Raw genomic sequence first — 26,587 nt, forward strand, 5'->3', positions numbered from 1 at the left:
ATCCAGAGTCTAAGATTACCTCAGTTGTACCAGTGGCCTTTCATCTAAGAAGCTCAGAGCGACCTAGACAAGAGTTTTCTCATTTTATCTTCACAAGTAGTGAGACCTGCCCAAGGTCGCCTACTGAGCTTCATGGCTGAGGGGCAGGCATAGAACCTTTTAATCTTTGCCTCAACAATTTTTACCAGGACTCATTTTGTGGGAGATGGTCTAGTGGGCAAATAGTCCCTTATTCTCTGAAAATACAGCCACTTTCTCACCTGCATGCCATTCATGACACATGGCCACACATTCACTATGACACACTCACTTCCTTCTCCCCACCCCGCCCCTCTCTCACACACACATATACACACACACGGAGCTGCTGAGAGAACGAAGAGTTCTCTGCTTCCTTATGTCCCATGGTGGAGCTGTTGCCTAGTAACTGTCTCCAGCTTTCAGTCGCCCCAGATTCTGACAATTTTTTATCTTGGCATTGCACTAGTATCATGGCCAGGGCAAACCAAATAAGCCCTATTTCTCTTTCAAGCCTCTGCTAGAGAAATAAACTCTGCTGCGCTCATACATAAGGCTTGGCATGAGCTGCACATTCCAATCAAAATGGCTGACTTCAAACCCTGCTTGAACGACTGAGTGGTGAGAAATGGCAACTGATAAAGGTGACACAAGGACCTTGAGAAGGAACCTTTAAGGGTTCTGCATCCAATCCATGTCAACTCTGGAAGTCCCACATGGTTCAGGCGATCTTTACATGTTATGTGCTGGTCTAGTAAAATGAAGGACCGTTCCAAGTCTGGCCTGAAAATGACATTCTCATCTCTCTAGTCTCAGACCTATGAGGGGTGTGGTTAGTCAGTGGGAAAACACTCTGCACATGCTCAAATGTGCTCATTATTACGGCACGTATTTCAGGGCTGACATCTAGTAATGAAAGCAGGTTCTGAGGGGCTGCTGAGCCTTGGCTAAGATAAAGTGCTGAAGGTGACAAGACATTCATTCCAAAAGAGGCTTTTATGGTGCCAATGCCGTGCCTCATACTTGGAAGTTTACAGGGTGTCCAGATGCAGTCACCTTCTACTTGTGACCTTCCTGTGTTTTCTCACAGCTTCTTCTGCCTTTTGCCTTAGTGCAGAAAACCCATTTAGAGAAAAAGACTGAACAGCTGCATAATGCTCTTCTGACTGCTAGTCTCACTAGCAGAGACATCTATTGTCCCTATGCTTCATGTTCGAGGCGGTGGTTTTGTGTCACAATGTGAAGTGAAAATGAAGCTGGGCTGTGATCTTGCAAACCTGGGGCTTTGCATCACTTCAATACTGGTATTATTAACTGAAATATTTTTCATCGAGTCTGAGCTTGCAGCAAAATGATGGGAGCGTGCGTGTGTGTGCACTTCAATGCCAGCCCCTCACACCAGGCAATGTGTCAATGCACAGTGTTGCTATGACATCATTACAGAGCAACACTCCGATACCCACCTCCTATCTCTTGACAGCAATACATGAGTCACATTCAAAGCCCTTCCATTGCTACCATGGGGTACATATATAGCCCTACCCAACTCAGTTACGGAACATGTGAAAGCCCACCCCTCACTGTGAAAACAAGTCATGGTGTGCACTGCTTCATATTACATTCTCGAGCAATGGGGCACAGCAGTCAGAAGTCATGGTGCTTTGCCGCCACCTCATCCATGACTCAGGACAGGGGTGGAGTGGAGGATGGCGTACTGGTCTGGAGGCCTGATTTTGTCAGATCCCAGCCAAAGTTAGATTCTTTTGATACCAAGATGAAATGAAGCCACTTGTGCAAACAGATGACAGTGTATTGATAGAAAATGGATGCAGAATAAATATGCAAAGAAAGCTTACATCTCCCCTCAGCCCATGCACAGCTGAATTGCCTGTCTGGGCCCCTCAACTGACAGACGAGAAATCTTTTCATGACCATACAAGTTCTCCAAGCTGGCAGTACATGTCCCTTGGGGCAGGATCAACTTGGAATGTTTTAAACAATGCTTATATACCTTTCCTTCCATACTCTAGTGGATGCATACAGCATCACAGTCAAGGCAATAGGCCCCAACATTCCAGTCTGGGCTTGGAAGCTTCCCAGCTCTTCATGGAGACATGACACTACACTCTTATCTGAGGGACGAGTGCGACCTGGCAAGAATCAAACAGCTTCACGTTTGTTGACATATAGAACTGGCCTTGTCTGGCATCAGCACTCCTGTGTGAAATAGTCTACTTAATTACCTAGAAGCTGCCGTCTATACTATGTTAATACAGGCCTCTATGCACTTATTAAGCTGCGTAGGCCATGACTGTGGAAACTCAATATACTCCTTGCCATGTCTTCTGGTGTAACCCGCTACAGATGGGTATGAAAAAAACACCATAATGAGATAAACCTTTTTGTCATCCTCAATTAAGGAGAGATACATTTGTTGTCAGAAATATTATTGGCAAAGTAATTATAGAGCCGCTGGGTAAGATATGAGTACTGTCATGTTTCTGGAATGAGGACATAGATCAGGGATGGAGAACCTTCAGCCCATGAGCAAAATGACAAAGAAAAGGCAGAACTGCTCAATTCATACTTTGGTTCAGTCTTCTCCTGAATGAGGGTCTATGATCCCCCTGGCAAAGGCAAAGTACAGGCTGAAGGGGCAGAATTGCAGCTTGAGATTGGTTGGCATATGGTCAAGGAACACCTAATTACTTTGAATGAGTTCAAATCTCCAGGGCCAGATGAACTGCAACCTAGAGTAATAAAGGAACTGGCAGAAGAACTCTCAGAACCACTGTCTATTATCTTTGAGAAATCATGGAGGACAGGTGAGGTGCCAGATAATTGGAGGAGGGCTAATGTTGTCACTATCGTCACAAAGGTCAAAAAGGAGGAACCTGGGAACTACAGACCAGTCAGTCTGACATCAATCCCTGGGAAAATTCTGGAGCAGATGATAAAGGAACCCATCTGTAAGCACCTTGAAAACAATGCAGTGATGACTCCAAGCCAACATGGATTTGTCAAGAACAAATCCTGCCAGACTAATCTGATCTCATTTTTGGATCAAGTAACCTCCCTTGTGGACTGTGGGAATGCTGTGAACATCATATACCTCGACTTCAGCAAAGCTTTCGACAAAGTGCCCCATGATATCCTGATGAGCTAACTAGCTCAAAGTGGGCTAGATGAAACAACTATCTCGTGGATCCACAGTTGGCTACAGAATCGGACTCAAAGAGTGCTGATCAGTGGGACCTTCTCAAACTGGGGAGAGGTAATGAACGGGGTACCGCAGGGCACAGTCATGGGCCCAGAGCTCTTCAACATTTTTATTAATGACTTGGAGAAGGAGGTGCAGGGTATGCTTATCAGATTTGAAGATGACACAAAATTGGGCAGGATAGCTAATACCCTGGAAGACAGAAACAAAATTCAAAGTGATCTTGATAGGCTGGAGCACTGGGCAGAAAACAACAGAATGCCAAGTTCTGCACCTAGGAAAAAGAAATCAAATGCACAGTCGGGGGCATACTTGGCTCAACAATACTACAAGTGAGAAGGATCTTGGAATTGTCGATCACAAGCTGAATATGAGCCAACAATGTGATGTCGCTGCAAAAAAGGCAAATGCTATTTTGGGCTGCATTAATAGAAGCATAGCTTCCAAATCTGGGAAGTACTAGTTCCCCTCTACTCAGCACTGGTTAGGCCTCATCTGGAGTACTGTGTCCAGTTCTGGGCACCGCACTTGAAGAAGGACACAGACAAATTGGAGAGGGTTCAGAGGAGGGCAACAAAGATGATCAGGGGACTAGAAACAAAGCCCTATGATGAGAGACTGAAAGAACTGGGTATGTTTAGCCTTGAGAAGACTGAGGGGAGATATGACAGCGTTCTTCAAGTATTTGAAAGGTTGTCACTGAGAGGAAGGCCAGGATCTCTTCTCAGTCATCCCAGAGTGCAGGACATGGAATAATGGGCTCAAGTTACAGGAAGCCAGATTCTGGATGAACATCAGGAAAAACTTCCTGACTGTCAGAGCAATACGACAATGGAACCAATTACCTAGGGAGGTGGTAGGCTTTCCCACACTGGAGGCATTCAAGATGAAGCTGGACAGCCACTTGTCAGGGATGCTCTGACTTGGATTTCTGGATTGAGCAGGGGGTTGGACTTGATGGTCTTATAGGCCCCTTCCAACCCTACTATTCTGATTCTATGAAATAGAGCCCACCAAGCTTTCCCATCTGGCCTGCCAAAGCCACTGCTGAGCCCCGCCCCCCTCCTGAGAGAGGGGAGATGGCTCTGAGAAATCGCACTGAAATTCTTTCCCTGTGGTAACTGTGGGCTTTGGGACAAAAACAATCCCTAAATAAGATTATCCGTATCTCAGTGGTGGTTTTATAGCATGAAGCACAGCAAACAGTGCTCCTGCAATACAGGATTGCTAAGGAAATGGGACACCAACAGCAGCAACTCCAGATACCCCTTTTGCTGGAGTTTTATCTCCCAGTAGTGGGCTTTGACTAAAGGACCTGGGGACTGACTAAATTAGGCTGGCCTTCCTTGCTTCATACAGGCAACTGCTACAACCCACATGAATACTGGAAAGACACAGGCAAAGCAGCCAAGTGATTGTTTACTGAGATAAGCACCCACTGTGGCAGGCTGATTTCTATGGGTCAATGTGACCTGGATGGGTCATCACAAGCAACATCTAAGAGTGGGCGTGCGTGTGTTGCATGCTTTGTGTGTATATGTACATATAGATATGAGAGGCATTAACTTTGTGTTTATTTCGGTAAGATTACCAAAGTAACTATAGCAATACTATAGAAAATGGTTCCATATTCACAAGAAAGATTACTTACCTTTCTCCTGCATGGCCTTGCCCTATAATCACAGAGCACTGGTGCTCTCTCTGTCTCTCTCATATCAGTATGTAATCTATTAAAAGAATCAGATGGCCTGTTAGTATTGAGTAACAAAAAGGGAAGATGTGTGAGGAAAGACTGTCCTGTTTCTGCTACACTGGCTAACTTATTAATTTCATAGCAAGTGGCCAGTAAATTGCCCCCTTAAAGGCTGCTTTGAGAGGCATGTTCCAGTGATGATGTGGCATTAGGACACTACATAAATGATGCTCCAGTTCAATTGTTCAAGTTCAACACTTTATTTACTGCAACATGCAAGCTCTGTCATGCAAATATTTTGCCAGGGAGAGCAACGCAAAAGGAAGAGTTGGAAAGGACCAGAAGGATATCCAGTTCAATCCCTTGCTGCAAGAAAGGAACATCAGAGGTCCTGTTATGTGACCCAACATTAAGAGAGAGTAGGCTGGTGGGTACACAAGACAGGGCCTTCTCTGTAGCAGCAGCACCCTGACTGGGTCCAATCTTTGCAAAGTTCTAAACGGGTGGTAGAAATGACACTGATCCACTGGGAGCTTGGTGGATTTTAATGTCACTCTCTGGTTTATTTTAAACGTGGTTCCATTCTGCTTTTATTTGGCTGCTTTCTGTTTGGTTTTGTTGTAATATTTTAAAAAACTGTACATTGCCTTATTGGCAATATCCATTTAATAATCTCCCACAATTCAGCACATGTAACCAAGGCCACAGTAAGCCATAAGCATGTTGCAAATTAACCAAGATCAGGTAAGTCACGTGCTATAGGAAAAGGCTACAACATGGTACCTGGACATTGTTTAATGTTTTTATTCTGTGTATTATAATTGGTGTTTTAAACTTTATTATTGTTAGCTGCTTTGAGCTCTGCTGAGGAAGGTGGGATATAAATGTTTTAAGATATCAATAAAATAATAAACACCACCTTCAGTTCTGTTGAAAAAAGGCAGGATATAGATGTAATAAATAAACACACCTCTTCCAAGGTCACTAGCCAATCTGCTCTGGGACAAACAATCACATCTGAAGAATTGATCGACCAATGAGATCCTGCACAGACTGAAAACAATCCATTAAGTTCCCAATGAAAAACTGCAATGGTGTGGATATCCACGCTCTCCAAGCACCATATGGCAATCTCTGATGCCCCAAAAGAAAGATAGGCGACAAGACAGTATGGGGGAATAAACCAGAACTGAGCAGAAAATTTGAACTCACATCAGTCATAACATATCATGGCATAGCAGGTCTTTTGGGTCACATAATGAAAACTCATTATACTCTTGTATGTACACACAATGGATCTCTAAATGAATTCCTCAGACATAAGCCACACATTTGAAAAAACTTTTTATTGTAAAAAGTCAAGTCCCTTCACACTCCGAATTCAAATAAGCTATATAGAAAATACAATTAGGATCAATCCATTAATCAAACACTTTTGTGACAGCATTATTAGACTCTGCAAAATGGAAGTACAATTGTTCTTGAAAGTTGAGAAACTGGCAGTTCAGATAGAGCTTCTTCCCACCAGTCTCTGAACAAACATATTGGCATCAAGACACTCCCACCCCATCCCACATGTTATGCAAAATATTCTCATTTGTGTGCCATATGCTTCAGAAGCTATATCAGTGCTCTGTAGGTGTAGTGAGGCGGTGGAAGGGCAATTATCCTAGCAACCATCCACTGGGTCAGGTTTTTCAAGCTGGTGCACAAACTTCTCACAACCAGGCAGCTGTCATCCGGGCAGAGAAAAATCAGCTGCCTTTTCCAGATCTCCCAAGAAGTGGGAGGAATAGCAAGGAGAAGCACCACCACCTGTGATGTATGGCTTCATAAACCTCTGATCTCTCTTGCACAATCCCACTTCTAAGCAAAAAGCCACATTGGTAAAATCAGAGTCAAACATCCTATGAGCTGGATTAGGTAGCTCAAACAGATTTACACAAACATACACTAAATAGTTTTCATAAAACTGGTATATAAATAAGAAAAGGCCTAACATTTTATTATTAAAAATAAAGCTGCCCTTTAAATTGTACAAAAAACCAATGAAAAGTCTGGAAAAAATCTCCTGGATATAGTAAGCTTAGATACAGAGTGAGCATGTCAGGAGCACTTCCAAACACAGACAGCTAGACTGCCTCCAAAGAACATGTAAAGCAGATTCTTCACCTCATGGGTGATCTCGAAACCAAAGCCCTCACCAATGACTACATGCCAGGAAGAACCAAACTTCTTGTCCATTGTCTCTTTGATCATCTTGGCAGCACTCTGAAGGGAAAAAATGAAGATCCAGTAAGGAAGGGAACAGAGGCCAAAAAGGAAGGAACAGCAAGTTAGAAAGATGGAATGCATCTGTCTGTTTTACATGCCCCTTCCCTCTATAGAGAACTTGCAGTCAGATTAATACAATGGGGTAAGGACACAAACAATAATAAATATTACAGCTGCTAATGTATGATCAGTCCAGCTGGTAACCACAACCCTGTGAGAGACTGAGAACACCTCTGGGGATAAGCTGAATTCCTGAAGTGTATTAAATATTATTTATTTTATTTATTTAGCAATGTTTTATCTGCTGTTGTTGGCTTCTTGGTTTGAATTTTTTTAATGAGCTGTTGTTATTATGGCTATCATAGGAACCTAGGAAGCTGCCTTCTATGCAGTCAGGCTATCGGTCCATCTGGTCCAGTACTGTCGACACTGACTGGAGCTGTGTCGTTTCAGACAGGAATTTCTCAAGCCCTTCCTGGAGATGCCAGGGACTGAACCTCAAACCTTCTGCATGAAAAGCAGGCGCTCTGAGTTACAGCCTTTTGTCTTGTCGTATTGTTTTCTTGTTACCTTTGATATATTTATATTATTGGTTTTGAAATGAATTTGTAATGGTTATTAAAGTTACCTGAAAGAAGAATGAGTCCTGTGGCACCTTAAAGACTTAACACAGTGATGATGGCATAGGTTTTCATGGACTAGAGTTCACTACTTCAGATGCATGGAGGGGTGCATGTGTGTACATGCAGATGTGTGTGTGTATATCTCTCACACACACAGCTAAGATGGGGGGAGTAAACAATGAGGTCAGAGGGAAATGAAATGCAGAAAGTCTGGACACTAATTACAGTATTAACAGTGGCCGTTCACAAAACAGTTGGTGCTGAGAACACATACATCCTGATGCTAATTAACACATGTAGTGTGATTTTAAAATCCCTTTATCCGCAAGAAATAGAAGTGAACCTTTCTGTTCCTATTAATTCAGCAGTTTCTTATTCTAATCTCCCTTTGAAATTCCTTTGCACAAGAATGGAAACTGTAGGTTACTTACAAAGTATCCTGAGATACCAAAATATTCCCCCATTAGTTTTTGAATACTGCCATGTTCATTGAAATAAATTATTAATTATTTATTACATTTATATCCTGCCTTTTCCTCCAAGGAGCCCAAGGCGACATACACAATCCTTTTTGTCTTCATTTTATCCTCACAACAACCCTGTGAGGTAGGCTTGGCTGAGTCAGTGACTGGCCCAAAGTCACCCAGTGAGCTTCATGGCCAAGTGGGAAATGGGAGACCGCCTGGGAAACAGGATTCTTGCACTGAGCAGGGGGTTGGACTCGATGGTCTTGTAGGCCCCTTCCAACCCTATGAATCTATGTCTCTGACTGAAACTAGAACCTAGGTCTCCCAGGTCTCAGGCTAACAATCTAACACTGGCTCTTACTGAAGTCCTATTCAATTAATCGTGAGTTTTGATAGGTGTTTTGTAATGAGATCTTTTTGATATTAATTTAGTATGGCTATTGCATTATTTTCTGTTGTTATATTGGCTGTTTAAATTTAACTGAAATTCATCTTTAAAGCCCGCTTTTTTTTCCTGAAGGAAACCCAAAGTAGCTAACAAAAAGAACAATATGGAACAAAAGAATACCTTCCAGCCTTAAAACAATATTGTGCAGGAATTACGGGTGATGAAGATGTGGGAAGAAACTGCAACGCACAGTATCATTTCTATTATGAAATATCCATTAGGTTACAAAAATTCTCCTTTATGTAAAATGTGTGTGTACTGAAATTAAAGAGCTGCATCAATTCAAATTATTGTCTCTGGGTCCCATTGTTATAGGTTTGCCTTTGCCTCTCTTAAGTGAAGTGGGAATAATGAAAACATAAGGTCAAATAGTCTTTCTCCTAGAAGAGCTTAATGTCAACATTTCCTACTCATCCATCCAGGATGGAAAATATCTTAGCAGACATTGCTTCTGTTCCAACCAAGCACAAGGATGCTCTAGTCTAGTACCTCTATCTCCTTTTACAGAATGAGCTTAAGTATAAGAAGCAGGGAAGGGAAAGAGGGCACTTGCATAACTTGTCTGGTTATGGTTTGCTTTAAACACACACACACACACACACACACACACACACACACACACACACACAGGAACATATGGTGGAGCACTTTCATCTTAAGAATGGAGTTATGTTTGCCTTCTTATGTTATCTTTGCCCTTTAGAAAATGTAGTAAAAAATAACTGTAGCCTATTTGGTGTGTTGCCAAGCACACACTTTTCAGGGATGGCCGATACCTCATTATTGGTGGCATATTTCTCACATGCAGTCACACACAACTCCATAGCCTCTACTCGCATTTCCTCTGGCATGTCTGTGTGCTGGAAGAAAACACAAGGAGGACATCAGCCACAGGAGAGCAACCACACTTCCAGCCCCATCTGCAGCAGGTGGCAAAACCCTACCGCCACCATCTTTTTCTTTTATGCTTGGCTAGGAGTGGAAGGAGAGTAGGCCCAGGTTCGGATGATCAGGGGGGTTAAAGAAGCCATCGTGGCTTCTCTTCCTGCCCCTGCGACTGTCATTTGCATAACTGCCATGTTGTTTGAACCTGGCATGCAGCGCAGTGGGGGTGTCTTCATACCCACCCTACAACCTCTAAATGACGGTCACACGCCCGACACGCGCGGGGGCACGGGGAGAAGTCACAATGGTGTCTTTTATCCCCGTGATCATCTGAACACCTCCTAGGAGTCTGGCACAACTTCAGAGACCAGCAAGTTTGTCACTTACTGAGCATCTTATTTAGGCAACAAAAGATAGGAGATGACTGGAGGCACTCCCACCTGTTTTTTGAGAAGGCAGTTGTAGGGCAATATGTCTTTCCGAGCCAGAACACTGAAGTGACTGTATTTCTGTTCCATTCTCCCCACCCCATTTAAAAAACCTAACTGTTTGCGTTCAGATGTAAAAATGCAACAGTAAGAAATGGGGCATCTGGTGCAGAATTTGCTTCCTTTTAAAGTAACCCTTATTAATATATGTTTCTAGCTCTTACACTTGATATACACAGACAGTATCTCTTGAGGCTGAGCAATGAAGGCAGACGGATAGCACACAACTCATGGGACCTCAAGGTAGAGATGCAAAGTGGAATAGGCTGGAGAAGTTAAAGCATCTGCTGCAAGCAACACAGCTTCTCAGCAGTACCTCCCTCTTAAGATTCAGACATTTATGTAAGGCCTATCTGTGAAGGCCTATGGTTAGATGGATGGCAGTCTTACTGGAGCTTCTGGCCTGGTGCAGTATGTTGCTGATGGTTTTGTACTGTGTAATTACACAAACAATTGCAAAACTGCTGTACTTATGGATTTTAATTGAATGTTTGTTTTGTACATATGTTGTTTTTTGCTCACTTGAGCATTTGGAAAGGCAGGTTAGAAATATTTTGAATATAAAAAATAAGTATCATAGGGATTGCTAATCTGAGGCCAAATGTAGTTCTACTGATGACCACCATCTCAGGGTCTGTGTACGTGTGTGACTGACTGGCAGATGCTGGGCTAATGGGTCTCTGTACTTCACCAGATTTTGGGAGTCCCAGCTACCACTGCTTAGTTGTGAACAAAACTGGGCTTAAGGAACAGACAAGCAGGCATAACTAGTTCCTTTTTCAATGTGGTTAATTATTAAACCTTAGGTGCCTGAAAGCAAAGACACCATGCCATGAAAATTCCCTGACAAACAGGACAGAGAGCACCAACCCCAGGAGATTTTAAATGGCAGAACCTTTAGTCAATGAGGACGCTGCCTTTGCAGGATGCCAAAAAGTTAGCTTTTCTATGTTGCACAGAATTAAACATCCCAGTACATACTAACCAGTCCTACAGATTTCTTCCTAGTGATCTTGCACACTGCAATACTCCAATCTCTTCCTTCCACAGGCCTCAAATGTTCCTTCAGTTCTTCTTGAACTGCTCATTTATTGCCACGTCTGCATTCATATATCTTTCTGCCTATGGTGCCCATCCTTTTGTTGGATATTTCTCACTCCCTCTTAGCATCATAGTCCTTTGCTCTGTCTCTTTGCCCCTCCGTTTTCTCCCATGTCTTCATCTGCACTATTGAAGGCTCTGAGGACAGGTTTCCATGTACTTTCCTCACCTTGCACATGGCTCTTTTGCCAGCTTCATCAAGCTACTCCCTCCTTAAAGGGGGTCACCTGGCAGCAGCTATTACATAAACTGTATTCATAACCTTGTAAGCTGCCTTGTGTGGGCAGTGTACTCTAAAAGGTATGTTAGAAACGTCTGCATCTCGGTGTACACACTACAAAATATATGCAATGGACAAAGCAGCCTTGAAAGAAGATGGTGCTTGCTGACTAATTAGCAATAGACAGGAGCTTCCATTTTGAACAAGATTGTTGTGTGTGCCTTAGGCAACCATATTTTCAGATATACTGATCAACTCTTTAGTCTCTATGGCAACTGGTTCCCTCCCCACCCATAATTCTCCTATCTGGATTTTGCGGCAATTTAAAATGGAGCACAATGGCACTGAACTCCCATATTCAAGGACATATCACACCTCTTTGTTCCCATTCTTACCCTTATCAGTGGGAAGCTGTGAAGCCTCTTATAGTCTGCCTCCTCTTTTTTCCCCTCCCCGGTGTCTGCCATTGTCGTCCACTGTGACCCTGGGAAGGGGCAGAACAGCCTGCAGGGAACGTGTAGGCTAGGACTTTTTAGAATTCAGGTCAAACAGTTTTTGCGGAAATAGGATATTCTGTTGCTTAGAGAAAAAAGAATTGGGGGGGGGGGGAGAGAAAATAGCCCAGTTAACATAATCTATAGAACAAAGTGTGTCACACAGCTGTGATCTTTGAAAGAGTAAAAATAAAGAATTCACTTATATGGCCATCATATTATGATATTACAGTTTAGATTACAGTCTTTTTTACAACTGTCTCATATTAGTAGTATAATACACAAACTTTACATAGTAACAGTAATGACTGACTGGAGCTGTAGTGACTGTGATGGTCCTGGTTTGCTGGCTGGGGCATGCTGGGAATTGTAGGCCTTTTTTCTGCCTAAATAGGCATAGGATTGCGCCTTTAATAACTGCCATTTGCTGAAATTCCATTTTGGGAGTGAAAACTTTTAAAGCAGAAAGTCTTGTGTGTATTTGCTCCAATGCCTGACTCTTCCCGATCTTTACCCTGCCCTGTTAATAGCCTTATGTACTCATAAATAGTTTAAAAGTGCAACTTAGAAATTATATTCCCCTTGGCCTAATATTCAAGGTTTGCCATCAAGAGTGCTTAGAATCATAGATTCACAGAATAGTAGGGTTGGAAGGGGCCTACAAGGCCATCAAGTCCAACCCCCTGCTCAATGCAGAATCCAAGTCACAGCATCCCTGACAGATGGCTGCCCACCCTCATCTTGAATGCCTCCAGTGTGGGAGAGCCCACTACCTCCCTAGGTAATTGGTTCCATTGCCGTATTGCTCTAACAGTCAGGAAGTTTTTCCTGATGTTCAGCTGGAATCTGGCTTCCTGTAACTGGAGCCCATTATGCCATGTCCCGCAGTCTGGGATTCTTAACAAAACCTTAATTAACTTCAGGAATGGGAACCTCAAGTTAGAATAAACTTATCTGGTTATGAACAAGCCCTACTTTCTGCTAGTCTCTCTTCCTTGTAAGATACTGGTCTGTTCACTTCACAAGTGGATGGACACTTTCCCCCTAATCCTGAAGTTTCCCCTCATTAAAGTACAAAATCTGAGTTTTCCTGAGAGATTTAACTCTCTCTCCCTGTTTTTTTCCCCCTATGTGATACTTTACTGAGGACACAAGGCTTGGCTGGAACTGCTATATTTATGCTACTTTTGTCTGCTTCTTCTCTATAACAATCCACTTTTGTGTTTAATTTTTTTACTCAAAGGATATCTAATTTTGCAACCATATTTTTTAAAGAAAACATGCCATGAATGCTTGTTGATATGCTTTCTTGGAAAATCAGTCTTTATGTCTAGATTAGCGAGGGGAACTCAGAATATTGGCTGGGGCAAACAGGATGGTCTCAAAGCTGAAAAAAGATTTTCTCTGCAGCATTTTTAAATTCAGCACATCTAGTCAGCCCTTACACAGTTCTGAAGAAGCAGTCCTTGCAAGCAGCTTAAATTGTCAAATGAACTTGGACTGAGTGCTTTACTCGTGTGCCAATACATGTGAGAGATTAAAGGCATGAAAAGGCAGTAAAAGAACAACCCAAAATCACTGTCATCTTACCTAATGGTAAGATGTTAAGAAATATTGCATGGTGTTACATAACAAAATATAATACCTATTACATGTAATTTTCCATAACAAAAACCTGGAATACACTCACTTCCCAGTATCACAGATCCATAGTACAACAATACTATGTCCTTTATATACCTTATGGTGCACAGCAGATGACATAGGGAGAAGAGGTCACAGCTCAGTGGTAGAACACATGCTTTGCATGCAGAGAGACCCAAGGTCACTCCCTGACAACTCCAGCTAAAAAGGTTAGGTAGGGGGTGATGGGAAGGACCTCTGCCTAAAATCCGGAGAGCTGCTGCCAGTCAGAGTAAGTAATACTGGGCTAAACAGGCCAATGGCTTGGTTCAGTGTAAATTGGCTTTACATTTTATTGTTTATATTTAAACGGACAAATAACTGGTACAAATGTTTACACAGTGCTACAAAATAATGGAAGTATATGGAATACCAACAGTGAATCTGGATGAGGTGTTTCTAATAAGTGAGATTTGGATATCAAAACTGTACAATATTCTAAAGAATGAACTTGATGTGGCAGTTTAAGATAACATGGAGTAAACTAGGGGTGTGGTTTCTATCTGGCAAATAATGTATTTGGCTATTTTATTTCTGAACTTTCAGTACAAACTGCAAGAATGAATGACAGGAAGTTATAACAGATGAGCTGTAAAATGAGAAAGATAGACCCATTAAGGGCACAATCCTATGGCTGCTAGATAGCAGCTAGACAGTCACAGGACTGGTCAGTTTCCGGGAACCGACCTTGGAGCCCATCTGAGGTTGGTTCCCGAAGAACTGCCTCCCTGCCCCCTCTCCACCACCTCATAGGCAGCGCGGATCGTCCCTGGGCTTCGTGCTCGTAAGAGCAATGTGGAGCGGGGCAAAAGGAGACGTTCCCGGAGGCGGGGAGTGTGGAAGTGCCGGTACATCACTTCCTATGTGTCGTCTGGCCTCCCCATCCTGTGCTCCGACATCCTGCGACTAGACAGCCGAAATTGGCCATCTAGCCACAAATGCAGGGCTGCTGGAGCGTGGAGGACAGGATCCCCTCCACGCTCCTCCCGCCATGCATTGGATACGCAGTTGCCTCCGAGTTCAGAGGTGGCTGCCTCTCCCAACAGGATTGCTCCCTACAAAAACTAAAGCCTAATGCTGTCTTCTGGGAAGACAAGATTACACTGATATCCCAGAGTGGTAAACAAAAAGTACATTTATCAATTTTTGTCTGGACACCTGTGTGAGTTTCCTCTTCTATGAAAACTGATGCCAATCTATGTGCATGATGAGCAATGTGTAAATGCTTGTTTGCATTTCAAGAAAAACAATTTATGCACTAGTTTGGTTTGCCTTCTACATTTTTCATGGGCTCTACCGCTCTAGTTCCCCCAGTCCAACCTCTTTCTATATTGTGAGCCAGTTAAGTGTACTCTTGTGCATTATTCAGATAATTTCTCTAGCTCACCTATTTAGAATGGCACTTCAGGTCTTCTTGCAATGTTTTACACGGATGGTGCAGAAAGGCGCGCTTACAGATGAAGCTTTTATTGTGTAAATTACGTTTTCTCATTCAAGAATTTTACAGTGGGTTCAAATATAATCTTCCATTTGTAGCCCTCCTGTGTTTTCCCAGTGCTTCTTCCATCTTTTTTCTTACCAGAAAAAAATCCATACAGAAAGAAAAGATGGAAAAGTACAATACATTGTCATTGCCAATGTAATAGGGAACAAGTAGAGTTGCTAGAGTGTGTGTGTGTGTTTAGTAGTGGGGTTCCTGGGTCTTTAAGTTATGGACAACTGGATCAGTCCCCACCATGTGTTTTTATAGCATCTGTGAGCACTCTTGTGGTTTGGTTTCTATTTATCCAATTTTTTCTGAGTTTCAGAATTTACAAACAATTATCAAAAGGCTAATATGACATACTACTGGATAATGACACTGTTTGTGAGGTTTTATAACATGTAACCATTGAACTCATCATTAGAGTACATATCTCTTTCATATACTTTTATTTTAATAACTATCTTGAGGTTTATATGAGAAAGGTTCACCTTGCCTGCAAGATAACCCTGCATCTGTATATCATCCTTATTTTGCTGTGATTTTCTCCTGAAACATTTATTAATCCAAGTCTCACAATAGTTTTGAGACATTGTAAGGCACCTGATCACATGAAGAGGCAGGCTCCAAAATAAGTTAACTACTGACCATTGCAGCATATTTCTTGGGTTCCCACAGACAGCATTTATGCCAGGAAAAATGTGTAGCATCTGAACAAAGCCAAATGAAAGTAGTTACCTTGGGACTGAAATGCCATTTAAGTTGCTCACAATGAAAGATAAATCATCATACAATTTACATCAGCACAGTTGATGCCCGGCCACTACTGGGAAGACCGCATATCATTCTTAATTTGTGATATTCAGATTTCAGATTAGACAACTGGAAACCACAAAGGAGATATGTGGTGTCTGTAGTATAACCTCCAACCATACAGCTGCTTGGAAATCTGGGGAAACAGGTATATTTAAATGCTGGATTCAGCTGTGTGGTTGGAGGCTCTCTCTCTACCCTACAGTTACATCCTGTAGTAAGTTTTAAATTGGCTACACACACAGTACCAGAATCTACCCACAGCATGTAATCCAGAGTCCAGTTGAAGCAAAATCAAATTTTCTGTTGATTTTAAAGATTCTGTATCACCTTCTTAACCTAGAATTGTTATATCCAAATGTGAAAAAATAACTTTTATAAAATCCCTATTTATTTTACTTCAGCTATGAGTGGAAAACCCCCATCCACCAGTAACTACAAGCTATAGTGTCCAGTGTTTCATTTCTAAAACTGTGTATCTCCTAACCCAGAAGTTGTTCCCCTAATCCCAGAAAAGTGATCACTGGTTGTGGCTACCCATTTGGTGAGGAAACACACTCTGCACATACTCAAAGGCATCACCTTGTTTAGAGCACATTCCAAGGCTGATGGCATGGGATATTATCTCAAACAATTATAATTATTTTTATCTTATTTAATTATCTCAAATTATCTTCAAATTCAGACCTGAGCAGAGACCTTTGAGTGTCTGAGCCAGATAGTCCAGATTGCCCGCCCCCAATACTGTTGAAAAATACAACAATAATAATCTGAAATAATCTGCTGCCTTTGCTACGCCCAAATCTGCTGCCCGAGGGCAATCGCTTCATTCTGCCCCGACTTCCCCCGTGTCACAACACTGCTGGCTCGAAGGTGGGATGGACCCACCCAGCACCCAAGGAAAAGGGGAAAGCTCCACGAACTGATGCGAGGCAGGAGCGAGCGCGCTCCATCACGCGAGGGATCGGACCCGCAAACGACGCGGGCTGGGAGGGTGCTGGACACGGGGCGGGGTCGCCAAGGGCAAGAGTAAGGCAAGCCCTTCGCTGGGGATAGGGAGGCGGGCTGCGCCAGGGGGTCTCTAGCTGGCGGGAGTATCGAAAGTTCAGCCCCAGCAGCACCGAGGAGGGAGGAAAAGATGCGGCTCTGTCCACGCAGGGAGCCCGAAACGCACGGCCGGCCTCTCACCTGCGCCACGTCGACCCCGAGCCCCAAATACCAGCCTCCCTGTGGTTGTTAAGGAGAGAAACGTGCTTGTCTTAGCAACCGACACCGGAAGGCCCGCCTTGTCTTTTACCATAGGGCGAGCTGCCAACAGTGGATAGGTCCCGAGTATTGTCGATTATGCCAAAGGGTCCTTCAGGCTCCTCGACGGCTGGTTTGGCGCTTGTAGTTATAGGTGTCTAGTGACTGCCTGATGAGATCGGGTAGGATGAGAAGTGTTAGTAGAAGACGTTTCTGCCTTGGGTATAATGAGGCGCTACAAAACCGCAACAAAGTGTGAAGCTATGATATCGTTCTGTTGTATAACAATAGGAAAAATGTGCTGGGTTCAGGCACAGGAATGAACTGTGCGCTGTCAATCTCCTCTCTCTCTCCCCTTGGCATAGAAAGAAGAAGCTCTGAGAAGGTGTCTTCTAAAAGAGCCAGTTATTAGCCACCCCTGTACGGACTCTGAATTCTGTAATCAAGTTTTGCGGGGTTTCTTTTTCAAATGAAGAGTTTTTACTTTTTTCTCTCAACAGTACAAATAAAGCAACATTGAAACAAAATGTAAAAGGGAGAGTTAAAATGGGGATGGAAGAAATAGGTCAAGGGCACAATCCAAAGCATGTTTAGACAGGAAAACGTCCTACAACTCCCAGCGTGCTGGGGGAATGCTGGCTAGGGAATGCTGGGAGTTGTAGGATTTTTTCCCCCCCGTCTAAACATGCATAGGATTGCGCCTTAAGGCAGTCTTCCCCAACCTGGTGCCCTCCAGATGTGGACTGCAACCCCCATCATTCCCAGCCAGCACCTGAGCTGGGAATGATGGGAGCTGCAGTCCGATACATCTGGAGGGCACTGGATCAGGGAAGGCTGAGTTAACTTGTTTTGACAATATAAATTAGAAACACAAATATACTGGACTGCTGGCCACAATGCAAAAGTCTAAAAAAACACACACACACACAGCCAAATGTTTTTGTATTTATCTTCTTTGTGCTCATGGCAGTCCATTGCCAGTTCAAATAAGGACAGGGAGTACAAATTGTTAATCCATTGTTGTATGAAAGGAAATGACACTTCCTTCCAGTGTTGCAGCACCATGCATTTGGCTGATTCTGAGCTTCTTGTTGCAAAATTTTGGCTTAAATTGAAGAACGTAGGGAAAACCACTAAACCATTCAGGTATGACCTAAATCATATCCCTTATGAATATACAGTGGAGGTGAGGAATAGATTTCAGGGATTAGACCTGATAGACAGAGTGCCTGAGGAACTATGGACGGAGGGCTGTAACATTGTTCAGGAGGCAGCAACTCAATCCATCCCAAAGCAAAAGAAATGCAAGAAAGCAAAGTGGCTGTCTGATGAGCCTTTACAAGTAGCTGAGGAAAGAAGGGAAGCGAAAAGCAAGGGAGAAAGGGGAAGATATATCCAACTGAATGCAGAGTTCCAGAGAATAGCAAGGAGAGGCAAGAAGGCCTTCTTAAATGAACAATGCAAAGAAATCGAGGAAAACAATAGAATGGGAAAGACTAGAGATCTTTTCAAGAAAATTGGAGATCTCAAGGGAACGTTTTGTGCAAAGATGGGCATGATAAAGGACAAAGAAGGCAGGGACCTAACAGAAGCAGAGGAGATTAAGAAGAGGTGGAGAGAATACATAGAAGGACTATTAATGTCCCTAATAGCCATGATAGTGCGGTCATGGAACTTGAGCCGGACATCCTAGAGTGAAGTCAAGTGGGCCTTGGGAAGCATTAGTAACAACAAAGCTAGCAGAGATGACAGTATTCCAGCTGAGCTACTTAAAATCCTAAAAGATGATGCTGTTAAAGTGCTGCACTCAATATGCCAACAAATTTGGAACACTCAACAGTGGCCACAAGACTGGAAAAGGTCAGTTTATATTCCAATTCCAAAGAAGGGCAATGCCAAAGAGTGTTCAAACTACCGCACAATTGCGCTTATTTCACATGCCAGCAAGGTTATGCTCAAAATCCTACAAGCTAGGCTTCAGTATGTGAACCGAGAACTACCGGAAGTACAAGCTGGGTTTCGAAGAGGCAGAGGAACTACAGATCAAATTGCCAACATTCGCTGGATCATGGAGAAAGCAAGAGAATTCCAGAAAAACATCTATTTCTGCTTCATTGACTACGCTAAAGCTTTTGATTGTGTGGATCACAACAAACTGTGGCAAATTCTTAAAGAGATGGGAGTACCAGACCACCTTACCTATCTCCTGAGAAACCTGTACGAGGGTCAAGAAGCAACAGTAAGAACCAGACATGGAACAACTGATTGGTTGAAAATTGGGAAAGGAGTATGACAAGGCTGCATATTGTCGCCCGGCTTATTTAACTTATATGCAGAGTACATCATGAGAAACGCCGGGCTGGATGAATCACAGGTCGGAATTAAGATTGCCAGGAGAATTATCAACAACCTCAGATATGCAGATGATACCACCCTAATGGCAGAAAGCGAAGAGGATCTAAAGAGTCTCTTGTTGAGGGTGAAAGTGGAGAGTGCAAAAGCTGGTTTGAAACTCAACATTAAAAAAACATTAAAAAAACTAAGATCATGGCATCTGGACCCATCACTTCCTGGAAAGCTATGGCAAACCTAGACAGCATAGTCTAGAAGCAGAGACATCACCTTGCCAACAAAGATTCGTATAATCAAAGCTATGGTTTTCCCAGTAGTAACGTATGGCTGTGAGAGCTGGACTATAAGGAAGGCTGAGCGCTGAAGAATTGTGGTGCTGGAGAAGACTCTTACGAGTCCCCTGGACTGCAAGGAGGTCAAATCAGTCCATCCTAAAGGAAATCAACCCTGACTGCTCATTGGAAGGACAGATACTGAAGCTGAAGCTCAAATACTTTGACCACCTAATGCGAAGAGAAAAGTCACTGGAAAAGACCCTGATGCTGGGAAAGACTGAAGGCAAAAGGCGAAGGGGACAGCAGAGGATGAGATGGCTAGATAGCATCACCGATGCAATGGATATGAACTTGAGCACGCTCCGGGAGAGAGCGGAGGACAGGAAGGCCTGGTGTGCTATGGTCCATGGGGTCATGAAGAGTCGGACATGACTTAACGACTGAACAACAACATGCACACAGAGTGCCATAGTTCATGGCCTGGTTGTAAATTCCAAATAATTCAACAAAACATGCATATGTTTGACACACAACACAGAGTGATATGTCTTTCATACAGACCACGATGAATTCACCTTCTGCAAATGTTGAAACTAGAAATATTACAGAGAATTAAAATGGAAGGAGCTGATGAGGCTGGAAATACTGCAGAGAACTGGACTAGATGAAAGGAACTGATTTTTCTAGGGCCAGAGTTAGTTAAGTTAATTACAACCTCCAAAGCTGCTTATTTTCAAATATGCATTGGTCCAAAGAGCAATACAATGTGCAGAGTATGGGTCACCAGGAAAAAGATTATAGAAACAGACAGGAAAGGTTCAGACAGACTGTTTATACTTTGAGGCCTACTGTAGCTTATGGAGAAATGCATCCAAACTCAGAAAACTTTTCTATGAAAGAGCCAAGGTCTTTCAAGGACTGCTCAGGTCGTTAATAAAAAATTTGAAGCTAGGGATGATGCACTTAAGGATAGGATACTTAGATCTGATTCAAAAGTTGTACAAGGAAAAACTATTATTGGAGTATCGATGAACTCTAGACAAAGCCACCAAGATAGCTAGAACTTATGAAGAGCTCTGAGAGCATTCTCAAAAAAGTCTTACTTTGGCACCACTGAGACTTCAACATACAATTCTGATAACAGTGTGGTGTAGTGGCTAGAGTGTTGGACTGGGAGTTGGGAGATCCGGGTTCTAGTCCCCACTCAGACATGGAAGCTCACTGGGTGACTTTGGGCCAGTCACAGACTCTCAGCCCAACCCACCTCACAGGGTTGTTGTTGTGAGGATAAACTGGAGGATTGTGTAAGCCGCCTTGGGTTCCTTGAGGAGGAAAAAAGGCGGGATATAAATGTAATAAATAAATAAATAAATAAACAGCCCTCTGGCAAAGCTCAGGAATGGTAGGGGCTGGGAAGCATGGAGATCTACAGTCAGAGGAGGGGATCTGCAGCAACTTAGGATGCCCCAGACACTGTCTAGCGGCCATAGTATTGCCCTGTTGCTGCTTTTCTTTGGCCTAGCTAACTGCAACCGGTATGGACATCACTAAGCTCAGCTTGATGCTCCTTGCAGCTTGGTGCACACGGTGGCTGCCCAGCTTGCCCACTCCTAAGACCAGCCCTGCCTATGACAGATGCAGGAGCAATTTATATACCATATCAACAGTGGTGGTGGTAGTGCTAGTATGGCAAAGAGTCATAAATGGCAGTTTGCACAAGGGGCTCTACATAATTGGGAACCAGGTTTGGCATCATCACTTGGCCAGGGGTGGATGCAAACATCCCTTTGGTTGTTAATATTTGAAAAATATACTCATAAACATTTCTTTTTGGCATTTTAGGGCCCAGCACTGATTTTTAAAAGTGCCAGTTGAAGTGGCTACAGTCACTACCATCTTCATTTCCTCAGAATGAAGGAAATACATGGGAGCCCAGAAGCATTTTGAGGAAATTAAGATGGTGGTGGCAGCTGCCGATCCTTTGCCCGGTGCTTTCCTTATTAGTGCTAGGCTTCACACTGCTGCCTGTGGCACCATCACCCACCTCTCTGTTCCTGGTAAACTTGCTGGGGGCACCAGGATGGTGCAGAAACTGCTGATGCCAGACCAGTTGGGAACCCTGTTAAGGTGATCATAGTTCCTAGATGTGCTGAGGAACTGCATGTGTGAACAGATGTACCCACATAGGTCTGTTTCACACCAATGCCAAATGTGCAAAGGACAAGACCAGTGGATGCAGTCCTGCTCCCCCTCTGCACATTAAATATACATGTGAGGTGGAGAACGTGTGCACACACTGAAAGTTATAGCCTGGAGCAAGCTTCCACAACTTGTGAACCATCTAGCGGAATTCAGACCCTAGTTTTGTATAATAGGTCACCTAGAGCTTAATAAACCTCTTGGCTTTGCTGCCTGCCTAGGACTGCAAAAATATGGTGGGTACCTAGCAGGCCATAACAGTGCTACCAGACATGATAGAATTCTCATACATGTATGAGAGTTGAGGTTCCCTGCACAAGGTGCAAGACGTTTTGCTCTTTTGCATGCAAATATAAAGAATTCAGGTTTGCATTAACTTGAGCACCATGGTGGAAGTTCTTGGTGTGGTCAAGAAGAGTCAAGTGAGACTGTGAGTGGCAGAATGTGCTGAATGGATGGAGAGAGGCTGCGTTTTTTTTCTTGTTTTCCAGCTATTATTGGTGTTGTGCTGTGCAAGGAGTGTTTCGATCACACATTCCTTCCTTCTTCCCAAGAGGAGCACCAGTGGGTTGTGGTTGATTGTTTGTTTGTTTGGCAAGAATATAGACATAGGGGGAGAAGAGAGAGGAGATGGGGAACATTACATATCATAAATTAGGGGTGAAGTGGCTTCTGGTGCTACTGTGAGAAAAAGAAAACAGGTGCAGGAGGCAGAGTAGCCGTTTATGAATCACCAAAACAGAGGACACATACCTGCATAAAATTTGCATATGCTGATTTATATATATAGATGCAAATTTATATGATTTAAATAGAAATGCAGTATGTCTCACCATAGTGTGGAAGACTGTGACCAGGTGATCTGTTTGCCTTCCTCAGTATGCTGTCCAATTCCCTCTCCTCTCCCTTCTGATTGTTCTTTGTACCAGACTTGGACTGGGCTGCCCTTTCAATAGAGGACACCTTCAAAATAGAGGAGCGTCCTTTGGCAGCCCTTCAGATAGAGGACTGTCCCCTGTAAAAGAGGAGACATGGCCTCCTTAGCAGGTGGAGGCTGATGTTGGAATCAACCCGCCCCCTCCGCCCAATTTGAGAGTTCTGAGCAAGAAATGAGATTTGAGGGCGGGAGGGAGTTGGGTGGGATTCTGTTAGACTCCTCACTCCTTCCTGACAACACTGGACTATAATATGTTGCTAGTGAAGTGCATTTTGCCTCGCATGTTATGCAGGCCTGATTTGTAGAAATGCTAATGAATTAAAATGTATACGTATTTGTTACATACTTATTTGACTATTCACTTTCCCAGTTCTCTTGTATATTAAAGTCTTATTTATAGAAGTTTATGTTTCTGCTATTTGCGTGAACATCAAGTTTCCATTTGCTAAATACGCTCTCTTTTTTGGCTCCCAGGACCTCTTGAACCTTGTTTTATTTCTCAGCTCCCTTAGCTGCTCCCTTTTTTTGTTTTTTTGTTTATCAAGATTGTTATATGAGCTTTCTTCTGCACCCTTAAATAGCTTCCATGTGAAATGCAGATGTTTTTAATTTCCTCCCTTTAGCTTTAGTCTCCACAATCTCATTTCCCCCCCACCTCCCCCAGTAGGTAATCATACCAGAAATTCTATTATTATTTTTTTCATTGTTAGGCAATCTGTTGCTTTTGTGTGAGACTTCCCACACTGGTACATATTTATAGTTTTTCTTTTTAACTGTACCATTTTAATTAAATCCTTTATATGGAACCTTTTATTTTTCTGGGGAAAACGTTTCTGTGATCTCAGTCAACCCTTCCTCCCTTTCTTCTACATTTCCGTTCTGTTGTAAAATAAATGTTCCATTTGTCTGTCTTTGAAGCCCACCAGGTCTGAATAAATACACTGCTTCCTCAGCCTTGTCAGTTTTCTTTCTAAACCAACAGCTTGGATACTGTGTGACAGCAGTACTTTCTCTCTGATCATTTTAAGTCAGGGGAGGGCAACTTGTGACCCTCCTGATGTTTTAACCTACAACTCCCATAATCCCTCACTATTGGCTGTGCCAGCAAGGGCTGATGGAAGTTGTAGGCCAAAGCATCTGAAGGGTCACAGGATGCCATCCCTGGTTTAAATAGCGACTCCAAGAATTGGAGACTGTAGCTCAGCAGTAAGCCCAAAACTGTCAAGAAGGAGGTTCCAGGTACAATTCTTGGAGGTACAGTGATAGGCCTCTGGAGAAGGAAAAGAGAACGTAGGGCAAAATCAAATTCACGCTTACCCATAAAGTTTTTGAACTCTGAGTTAAAGAATTCCATCCAAAGAATCCATCTACTGAATAGTGTTCAGTGATGCTAGGAATGTTGTGTAGTGTTTTATTGTGTACCTTTTATGATGACACCCCCCCCTCAATAAATATATTTTCATTTAAGGGACAGTATTGGGTGGTTGCTCTGGGCGGTTCACAGCATGCTGGCTTTGAGAAAGTGGATGTCTAACTGCTATGCTTACATGCTACTCTATATGTTAGGGGTAAGCAACCTGCTGCCCTCCAGATGTTTTGGACTGTAACCCCCATCAGCCCCAGCCAGAATGGCCAATAGTTGGGGATTATGGGAGTTGTAGTCCAAAACATCTGGAGGCCATGGTTGCCAGCCCCTGCAACGTATGTGATGTAAAGCTAGTCAATGGAAAGGGGACTAAGGTCATCCTAGGTCTGCAAAACATGAATAAGCCACTTTGTGTTGCATAACACTTCAGTATTAACAAATTTTGTGATGGTGGAAGCAGCACTGTGCTCTAACCTCTGCACTGAAGACCCATCACAATGTGACACTACAATATCCAATGCAAGCACTCTGATGATCCACAAGGATCCTGACATTAATTGTTGGTTGATCATTCATTAGAAATGACCATAATAGTGGAGAGAAGTGCTCTCCTCCTCCTCCTCACTTTTATTGCCTGTTCAATTGCTTTTCTAGTTTCTCTCAGAATTTCTCCTCTCTTATCAGTCTTCCTTCTGGTCGTCTTTCTTTTAGACCTCCCTTTAGATGGGCAGCAATATGAACCATTAGGTCAGTCTTCCCCAGCCTGGCACTCTCCAGATCAACTCCCATCATCCAATGCTGGCTGGAAATGATGGGGACTGTAATCCAACACATCTGGAGGGTGCTGGGTTGGGGAAGGTTGCATTAAGACATCTTATTTAGGAGGATAACACCCCCGTGAATCTACCTTGGACCAGAGCCATGCTGATTGAGAAAAGCATCCTCTGCACACCTGTGCCTGAAATTAGGTATCTAAAGGCACAGAGCCTTAGAACACTGTGAAGACCCTCCTAGAAAAAATAGCCAACAATTTTCCTAGCTTTTGTGGATGCGGTGTGAAATGAGCTTGTGCAGGGCCACTGGATAGGGATAAGAGTCAATGACATCACTAACTAGGGGCAGGGAATATAATCTTACCATCAGAAGCCATGAGGCCTTTGGTTTAACAACTTAATCCTCATATTTCTTCTTAAGTACACATAACTGCATTTGCTTACATTCACCCCTTACCTCACCCTTACCTCCCTTCTTTCTGTTACCTTCTTCATTGTCAAATTTAGATTGTAAACTCTGTGTTGGCACTGACCTGCATTTTTTTTTTTGGAAACTCTGTAAAACACAGTGCTCATTAACAGAGCTATATAAAAAATTGTCTGTTTCAGCTGTCATACCCTGTTGCAGTGAGGGCCTGGCTTTGTTGAGCACTATAAGATCCAAGGACTTGGGGGCAAGTAAGGTTCAGTGGATTCCAACCAAGCCGGAGTCATGTTTCTCAGAGACACAGGAATAGAGCAGCACCACTGAGAGGTCTGAGTGATGATGGGGCTGGAAGTCAGACAAGCTTGCCTGTACATTGCTCCAACAAGCAGTTGATTGTGACCGAGCCTTAAGTATGGTTTTGGCTTCCTTTAGAGTGGTTAGCTCTACCTCCCTGTTGACTGAGGCCTTCTTCCTTAAAAGGGCCTGGTCTGTTTCAGCAGCCTTGGCTGTGATGACATGGATGTATCTGGAACATGATGGTATCTTCATGTCTAAAGTCTTCCGAGTCTGAGTATGACAACACAATGTTCTTTGGACACAGGCAAGCAGGTTCCCGGGGCCTTCCTGGAGAACTAGTTCCTAAGGAAGTGAGGACCTCATCATATCCTTCTGTAACTAAGCCCTCTCCCAGATCCATTAAGTCAGCAGCCTCATCCTCTGAGGATGAGGGTCAGGGTCCTGGACCATGCCAGTAATCTCCTTCACCCTCCCTGAATATGTGCACCGTTTTTTGAGCCCTGAGGTACCTCATGAGCTCTGTCATCTTTCTACCTCTTGTGTAATTCCTGGAACATCCTATAGAGAATCAAATATAAACACCAAGTTTATTGTCAACCGTCAAATATACAAAAAAAATACATATGACACATACATGTGCATACACATGTCAAATCCTGTTTAACAGCTGTACAAAAGGAGGAAGGGGGAGAGAGAAGGAGAGTGAGAAAGTGACTGATATAGAGTGTATTTTCCCCTCTCAGGCATGGTGCATTAAGATCACAGTGTTTTACAACCTGAACACAATTGCTTCCATCCCCTTACCC

The 26,587-nt window shown here is 43.2% G+C and overlaps 1 protein-coding gene across 4 annotated transcripts; it reads right to left on the reverse strand.

The window, feature by feature from the left end:
* Positions 1-6,256: 6,256 nt before the first annotated feature.
* Positions 6,257-17,141, reverse strand: DNAL4 (dynein axonemal light chain 4). 4 transcript variants are annotated; one of them, XM_084809859.1, is made up of 5 exons: positions 17,099-17,141; positions 15,746-15,807; positions 11,833-12,010; positions 9,520-9,603; positions 6,258-7,202 (listed from the first exon to the last, which is right to left on the reverse strand). In XM_084809859.1, exons 3-5 carry the CDS (start codon positions 11,902-11,904, stop codon positions 7,038-7,040), a joined length of 321 nt encoding a protein of 106 aa, XP_084665985.1. In that variant the 5' UTR covers positions 11,905-12,010; positions 15,746-15,807; positions 17,099-17,141; the 3' UTR covers positions 6,258-7,037. The 4 variants fall into 4 exon arrangements, with proteins under 4 accessions (XP_084665984.1, XP_084665988.1, XP_084665985.1 ...); XM_084809860.1 differs by having other exon boundaries at positions 6,259-7,202; positions 11,833-12,016; XM_084809858.1 differs by lacking the exon at positions 15,746-15,807 and having other exon boundaries at positions 6,257-7,202.
* Positions 17,142-26,587: the final 9,446 nt, after the last annotated feature.

The sequence above is a fragment of the Heloderma suspectum genome, chromosome 7, assembly GCF_057233095.1.
Source record: "Heloderma suspectum isolate Gila_16-S chromosome 7, 16-S_ref, whole genome shotgun sequence".
NCBI lineage: Eukaryota > Metazoa > Chordata > Lepidosauria > Squamata > Helodermatidae > Heloderma > Heloderma suspectum.